At 44.5% G+C, this 7,691-nt stretch overlaps 1 protein-coding gene across 1 annotated transcript; it reads left to right on the top strand.

Annotated features, from left to right (window-relative positions):
* The first annotated feature begins 967 nt into the window (after window positions 1–967).
* LOC103901657 (keratin, type I cytoskeletal 19) lies at window positions 968–6,186 on the top strand. Its single transcript, XM_009282577.2, has 8 exons — window positions 968–1,571; window positions 2,473–2,555; window positions 3,112–3,268; window positions 3,707–3,868; window positions 4,329–4,454; window positions 4,638–4,864; window positions 5,377–5,507; window positions 6,086–6,186. Exons 1-8 carry the CDS (start codon window positions 1,083–1,085, stop codon window positions 6,109–6,111), a joined length of 1,401 nt encoding a protein of 466 aa, XP_009280852.1. The 5' UTR covers window positions 968–1,082; the 3' UTR covers window positions 6,112–6,186.
* The last annotated feature ends 1,505 nt before the right edge of the window (window positions 6,187–7,691 follow it).

Genomic DNA, 7,691 nt, shown 5'->3' with positions numbered 1-7,691 from the left:
AATTTCTCTGCCTAGTTAAGATTTGGAGACATTAGTGATAGAGAAGAACCTCTAGTTTGTACTTAATCCATCTTCTCCAAACCAGTGTAGAACTGTATTGGACGATTGCTCTGCCAGCTTTATCAGCAATTCTGTCTTTATATTTCCTAGGACAGTAGTCCCAGACCTCTTATTAGAATGCAGCACATATTGACAGAGAAATTGCCTATAGGATGTTTCCACTCCCATTCACTGTCTCAAAACACCCACCCTTCCCCAGCAACGATCACTATCCATAATGAGGAAAACTGCAGAAACATCTTTCACTGAACAACAGGAAATATTTAAAGTACTTTTACCTTACTTTACACTGTCCACATAAAGAAACAAATCCTTTGTGAATTGCTGGAGAGCCACGATCATATATGAAGAACCTTTCATCCATGTCCATTAAAGATCACTCCCTGGCTTCACTTGTCCGTAGCAGAGTGTTCTGGAGTTGTCATTTTGCCAATGGAGAGACTTAAAGGTTAATCTCTGTGTCTCTGATCTTTCCACAAACTTCTTACATCATTCCTCATACATCATTCGAGAGTCAAACTTCAGATTTATTTTTTCTTTTTCATCTTACATATTCCAACATCAGCACCTTGCATGAAAACTGCTTATTCAACTCAAAAATAAAATGAAAATAAATTAATTAGAGATAAAGAGCTCTTTGATGCAATAACCTTTAATGATTTCTTCCTGGTGTATAATTTAGGACAGTGTTTTTCCTGGCTTAATGTTGTAAAGTTTGCATCATAAACAAAAAGCTGATGATTCATAAAACATTATTGCTAATGTATTTTTGAAATTAGCAAGAGACATGTAAAGTATCTTCCTTGTCTACCAGGATTCTTGAAAGGAAACTTCCCTTTGAGAAATTATTCTTGGCACCAATGGCTAGAGTAGCCAGCCTTATGGGAAGAAGAAACAGTGGTGACACCCACTGTGGAAGGTATAAATAGAGTTTCGTGGCCACGGACAACTCGCAGTCTGATTTAATATCAAGCTGTGCATCTTGCTTTGGGCTTCTGCTTGCATTTCCAACTGCTGTCGCCATGAGTTGCAACATTAAGGAGACTATTACTGTGTCTAGCAAAGGCAGGAGCAGTGGTGGCAGCTGTATCATTGGTGGTGGTGGTGGAGCACGGATTTCTTCCTATGGGATAGGCAGTGGCAGAGGTTTTTCTGGAAGGAGTTACTGCAGTGGAGTGAATTATGGAGGGGGACTGAGTGTTGGTAGCTTGGCTGGTGGGAGCTATGGAGGTGGCAACTGCTATGGCAATGGCCTTGGTTTTGGCCTTGGAGGCGGTGTGGTTGTTGGTGGTCTTGGTGGCGACTGTTTGCTTTCATCCTGCGATGAGAAGGTCACCATGCAAAATCTCAATGACCGCCTGGCTTCCTATCTGGACAAGGTGAAGTGCTTGGAGAAGGAAAATGCTGAACTGGAATGCAGAATCAGAGAGTGGTATACTACACAGGGCCTCTCCTGTGAGCCCCGGGACTACAGCTGCTATTACAAAGAAATTGAAGATCTTCAAAATCAGGTAATCCCCTTTTTCAGTTGTTCCTCCTCTATTTAAAGCTTATTTCTGAATTTGTGTTTAGAACCTACTCCAATTGTTAGAGGTAACTTTGGTGATGTTAAATTTCTTTGCAAACATAAATTTTGGCACTTTCTCCTATGATATTGTTGAGCGTGGGTGCATATTAAAGATGCATGCTGCAAGGGGATACAGGTGGGATATTACTCTTAAAAAGGAAAAGGATGCTTTGTTACATTGTGTTTTGACTATACAATTATAAATATGATATCACCAAGTGTGCTCTGAGGAAATGTAGTGGTGTCAGCCCAGTAGGAAGAGCAAAGCAAAGAGAACTATAGAACAAGAGCAAAACATGCATATCAAATGCTGTATCAAATGAAGCATTATAAATTCTAGGTGAGAAAAGTTGAGTATTTAAAATTGATTGCTGCAGTGGCAAAAAGAGCCTGATACTAATATGTCCACAATGAAAGTTACAGCTGACCTTAAGGCTCACAGATACCTTCCAACTATCTCCCTGAAGATCCTTAAGCTTGAAGCCAAGAACACGCCAGCCTGAATGTCAGCTGAGACTTAATGTCTCAAGGAAGGTTCTTTAGGTTCACTTCTTTGTGAAGCATCTTTAGAACTTGCCTTCAGACCTTGAAATTGGGAAGTCCCACCTCACAACTCTTTAACTCCCAACCTCTACACAGTCAACCTCTTTTCTTTACTGACTGTGAGTTAAGGAGGCAAAGCTACCTCCTGCAACTGCTCCACTCAAGGAACAAGGTTACTTAAGTAAGATGGTAACAGAAAAAGGAAATTGTGAAGACTTACTACCTAACTGCAATCTAGATACACCTATAGACTATAACAGCAGAGAGAAGTGAGATATCTCTCATGGTCTGCTCTTTTCCAGATTGTCTGCGCAACCATTGATAACAACAAGATCATTCTGGACATTGATAACAGCAGGATGGCTGCTGACGACTTCCGTGTGAAGTGAGTGCCCCTCTGTGTAGATGAACTCCCTTGCCTCCTCCCTGCTCCTTTACATCTCACTTGTGGAGTCTCAGTGCACTAATTACAGAGACTTCAGACAAGTCTCACTACAACACCACATTAGGACAGGATGGAGTGACGAAACGCATTTTGCTTTTGGTCACCAGCCCTCCCTTAATTAGTATTCTCGGGTAAAACATTTGGCAAGTGTTTGTTGGTGAGGGCTGGGGACCGACATTGGAGGGAGTGGTCCATAGTGGTGTAGTTGGCGCATTTCCATCACAGACCAGTGCAGATTGGGATCAGCGAACCAGAAATGCAGCTGAATAAGTGGTATCAAACATACAGTGATCAGGAGCAGGAAAAAAATAGTTGAGGAAGAAAAGCTTTCACATAACAAGACATCACTGCAGAGCAGAAATCTAATGCACAGTGCGTTCAGCTTAGACAACAAAATACCGTTTAGAGCAAGTAGGTGGGAAAGGAGATCTTTGCATAAACTGAGCACATGTGAGATGTTACCATTCTGAATTTCTGCTTTCTTTCTCACCCTCAGGTACGAGACGGAGCTGCCCTGCGCCAAGAGCGTGGAGGCTGACATTAATGGCTTACGCCAAGTCCTGGATCAGCTGACTCTCTGCAGGTCTGACCTGGAGGCACAGCTGGAGTCGCTGCGGGAGGAGCTCTGCTGCCTGAAGAAGAACCACGAGGAGGTAGGGTCCTGCCCTTTCCCTAGGAGCACCATAGCCCTGACATAAAACTTTGCCTACACGAATGTGCTCTAAATTTAAAAGTAAAGATCAACCGCTTTCACGCCACAGCTTTCCCATCAAACACTTCTGGGGTTCGGACCTGTCTGCCTCGTGGGTGGTGCGGGAGCTCTGGCAGAGAGGCGGCTGCTGCTCTCGGGGCTGCGCTGGCACTGGGAATGCCAGAGGGGGGTGAAAGTCGCTGCTGAGTCCAGTGGATGAGAAAAGAAATTACCCAACAGTTTTGTTGGGGAAAACAAACACTTGCACCATCTTCCAGTGCTTTACAGCCACAGCTGGGAGGCACCCCTCGCAGGGAGCGCTGTTCTTAGCCACCAAGCTCTGCTTTTCTTTGTTGTCTTTCAAAAGCCAGTATGCATCTGATCTGGGTTATGTTTCCAGGAAATGAATTGCCTGAGAAAACAATCAACTGGAGACGTGAGTGTGGAGGTCAATGCCTGCCCTGGACCAGATCTCAGGCAAATCTTGGAGGATTTGAGATGCCAGTATGAAACACTGATAGCGCGCAACCGCAAGGAAGTTGAGGATTGGTATGAGTGCAAGGTAAGCAACACACACCTGCTGCGAAACAAACTGACATGCACATTTCAGGGCACAGGATTGTCTCAGAAAACAGACGTGGAGACAATAAGCAGTTCTTCCTTTACAGTGAAGCCCGAGATCAGCACTCATTATACCCCGTGTTCCACAGAAGACACAGGCTTGTCTGACCAGTTTGTTATGTCCCATCTGGAACAGCAGCATTTGCCGCAAGGCCTTGTGGTGTGTTGCTGGAACTGAGATATTCCACATTTGGATTAAAGAGACTTAATAGCCACAAGGTTAATGCAATTTGTAAAAAGAGCAAGCAGTTGAAGCTGGCAGTTAACGCCCAGTGCACAGAGAACTCACCCTGCTCACTTTTCTTTTTGCTAGCTACTCACTGTATTCTGCTTCTGTGTAAGCAAGTCCATTTTACACAGATATTCTCTGAAGCTCTTTATTCTGGATTGGTGATTTTCAGATTGAGGAGGTGAATCGGGAGGTTATTACAAGCGGTCAGGAGGTAGAGACGTGCAACAACCAGGTTACCGAATTGAGACGCCAGTTGCAAGCTCTGGAAATCGATCTTCAAGCTCAGCTCAGCCAGGTGGGTGGTGAGCTTACTTATAGCTGTGGCATGGTTACTGCTGGATCTCTTAACATGAACAGCCAGACCTACCAATCAGCATGATGGTGGTGAATAGCTCCTTCATTTTTGCATTGGAAATAATAACCTCCAGGGTGACACTTAATGAATGTTGTTTCTTCATTTGGTTGTCTTGTTTATCAGAGAAATAATTTGGAATCCTCTCTGGCTGAGACTGAGTGCCAGTACAACACCCTCCTCGGTGAGCTACAGAACCAGATCACATGCGTGGAGCAGCAGTTGGCTGAAATAAGAGCAGAAATAGAGTGCCAGAACCAAGAATACAAGACCTTATTGGACGTCAAATGCCGCTTGGAGCAGGAGATTCAGACCTACCGGTGCTTGTTGGAAGGAGGACAGCAGGACCTTATGTATGTAGATCTCTAAATGAATAAATGAATAAATGAAAATATCAAGGATCTGTATTACGGATTGGGAATCCGACATAATCTTTAGTCCACCTTAATGCTTTCACTGAGATGGAAAAGTTGTCTCCTGAGCAACTTTACTGTGATGAACATTCAAATCTGAACTAAATGTTACTCCTTGGGATTTGCAAAGCAGAGAAACCAAATCTGTTAACTGCTAGTTACAACATTGCAACTACTGGTGTTAAGTCGTATTATTCGTAACAATCTCTTTTCTGTAGTAAGACGGGCGAGAACTGTCAAAATAAGAATTAATTGCAAAGCTCTGCATTGCGTTTTCATGCCAAAGGAGGGCACAAATGCAAAGTAACTCTGAAAATGAAAAAAGAACACAACGTAAAATACCCAAACCCCTATAAAAGACATAGTTTGAGACTTTGTGTCATTTAGTCAGTCAGCAGTGTCATGTTAAGTTCTAAAATTCCTTATTTCTCTCACCAAATTTATCCCACTAGTCATGGAGGAGGAATCGGAGTAGGAACTGGTGTAGGAGGAGGAGTCATTAGGACAAGCCACAGCTATACTACAAGTTCATCTTCCCATTGCCAGCCCCAAGTCCCACCCTGCAAGAGTGGAGATATACAAGGTAAGAGCCGTCATTGCACAAAAGGGAAACTGTTTTTTTCAGTTTGTTCCTTCATAATAAGGCCAGGAAACAACACACTCTCTGAGGACGCGTTATTGGCATCTTCTCAGAGAGTTACTGTGTTATAGGTATGATCTGTTACAATGGATCCAACAACAGTGCAAAATTGGCTGTGTCACTAAAAAATAGGTTTGAAGAGAGCTCTGACTGAATGCGGAGTAGCAGAAAGCAAATGAGAGACAAGAGGGAGCAGTAGGACTAAAAGGAGAAAGCTGGGGGAAATGAGGCATAAAGAAAAGATCTGGAAGTAGAAGTAACGAAGACGACAGCCAAACAGAGCTTAGCAAAAGAGTCTGGAAGGAGTGAAAAGAAGAGCAAAGCTGTAACTTTACAAGTGCAAATTCCCATTAAAACACAATTATTTAGGGAATTTCTGGGGTTTCCTGGGTTGTCTGCCAACTGCTCTTGTTTAACAGAGTGTATTCTTGAAATAAGGGCACTACATAACCCAAATTTTTGTTATTTGAAGGATTTTATCTCTGTTCCAATCAAATAACGCTGCTATATTTTTTCTCCAGTGACCTGCAGGAGAATTTGTGATTAAGGAGGAATGGACTAGAAGATGACATACAGAGAAAGCCACAGACAAAACAAGAACACTCCATGTTCACTGCACGCCTCTATGCAGAGAAAGTAGAAGTAACTCAGCGATGCTTTGCCATGTATCTAAAGGGGCCTACTGGGGGCCACCTTCTTCTCTGTTCTGCTACTTCTGTTCTGTAATGCTGTAATCTCTAGAAGTTACTTGAGTTAGTCAGGATCACTAATGTACCCACTGGTGAAAAAAATTCTCTAATAAAACTTTGCTTCTGCCTGATGCAATCAAGAAACTTGTGTCTGGAAACTGAGTTCCTTTAGAAAACCAGGTGCTGATCCAGGTGCAAACCACAACCGCAGCCAGGCTAGATAGCCTCTGCAATGGCCCCAGCAGGAAAAGCTGGAAACCCATGCACAAGGGCCAGCTAAACTGGTCAGGAACATACTCCACTGGGAACAAAGCTGCTTTGCCAGTGGGAGCCAGAGAATGGCCTTGCTGACCTTGCAGGTCTTGTCCACCTCCTCCCTGTCAAAGCCTGTAGCATACGTTGCCCATTCCTGCATGACATCCTCCGTGGTCTACATAGACAGCCTAATCAGGCAGATGCCTGTGTGCTTCCCACAGAGCATTTTGCTTAAATTCATTGCAGAACAACAAAGGAGGAAGTAAGTGAAGCTGGAGGTCATTAATGAAAGGACAACAGAGAGATCAGTGACAGAAATTTCCATGAAAAAGCAAGGTCAGGATGGTGTATATCCATACACAGTCATCTGCTTAGCAGCCATCCCTGGTGCATATCTCCAGCTGCTCTCCAGATGTGTCAGGCATTAAACTGAGATGCGTTGGCTGCTGGGGAGTACGATGTCAGTCATACACCTCTTAACAGATCTGCATTGCAGTCATCTGGGGGGAGGGAGGTGTCTTCTGACCTCACCTGTCTTCTGGACTTCTGTAATGTAAGCATGTCCGAGTGAGTCTGCCTCTCTGCAGAGCAAATCTCATCTCTTCTGTGTCAGACATCTGCCTGGGGAGGGGGACTGTGCAACACAAGTGCCTCTTCTCTCGGGTGACTGTAAGCAGAGCCAAGAGCAGGTGCTGAGATGACAGCATTCAAATTTTCTCATGAATCTCCTCTTCTCTTGAGACAGCAAAGGGGTGGTTGGACATCCGTAGCTGTGCAGAGACACCCACCGGGTGGAAAAAGCGGATGGCCTGAAAGCCCTTTTTATAACATGGCACAAACGTTTCTCACAGCTAAACACACGTAAAATATTTTGGAGTCCTTCGTGAGAAATTAAAAAATATTTGAAGCATAAAAGCAAGTGCGTTTCCCCAAATCCCACTCCTGAATATACCACACACCTGGAAGAATAGCATTTCTGCCTCTGCTCACGGTCAGTTTATGCACTGCAGTAAGCAGGGAGACGGGGACGGGGGGCAAAGGGAGGATGGTATTTTGGCTCTGAAGCAGAGAAGCAACAAGGCTGATCCCTGGCGGACAGGGCTGCGAGAAGCAGCGGGGGTGCGGAGAAGGCGGAGCTCGGAGCGGCACCGCCGGCTCCCCGGCGCCCGCCCGGCCGCGCTCC

Source organism: Aptenodytes forsteri, unplaced genomic scaffold (assembly GCF_000699145.1).
Source record: "Aptenodytes forsteri isolate BGI_AS27 unplaced genomic scaffold, ASM69914v1 Scaffold492, whole genome shotgun sequence".
In the NCBI taxonomy this organism is placed as follows: Eukaryota; Metazoa; Chordata; class Aves; order Sphenisciformes; family Spheniscidae; genus Aptenodytes; species Aptenodytes forsteri.
The sequence above is the reverse complement of the archived record's forward strand: the minus strand, read 5'-3'. Positions and strand labels throughout refer to the sequence as shown.

Coding starts and splice junctions, on each gene's coding strand:
- LOC103901657 (XM_009282577.2), top strand. CDS start 1,083: ATGAGTTGCAACATTAAGGAGACTATTACTGTGTCTAGCAAAGGCAGG. Junction 3,869..4,328: donor AGGATTGGTATGAGTGCAAG/GTAAGCAACACA, acceptor GGTGATTTTCAG/ATTGAGGAGGTGAATCGGGA. Junction 4,455..4,637: donor TTCAAGCTCAGCTCAGCCAG/GTGGGTGGTGAG, acceptor CTTGTTTATCAG/AGAAATAATTTGGAATCCTC.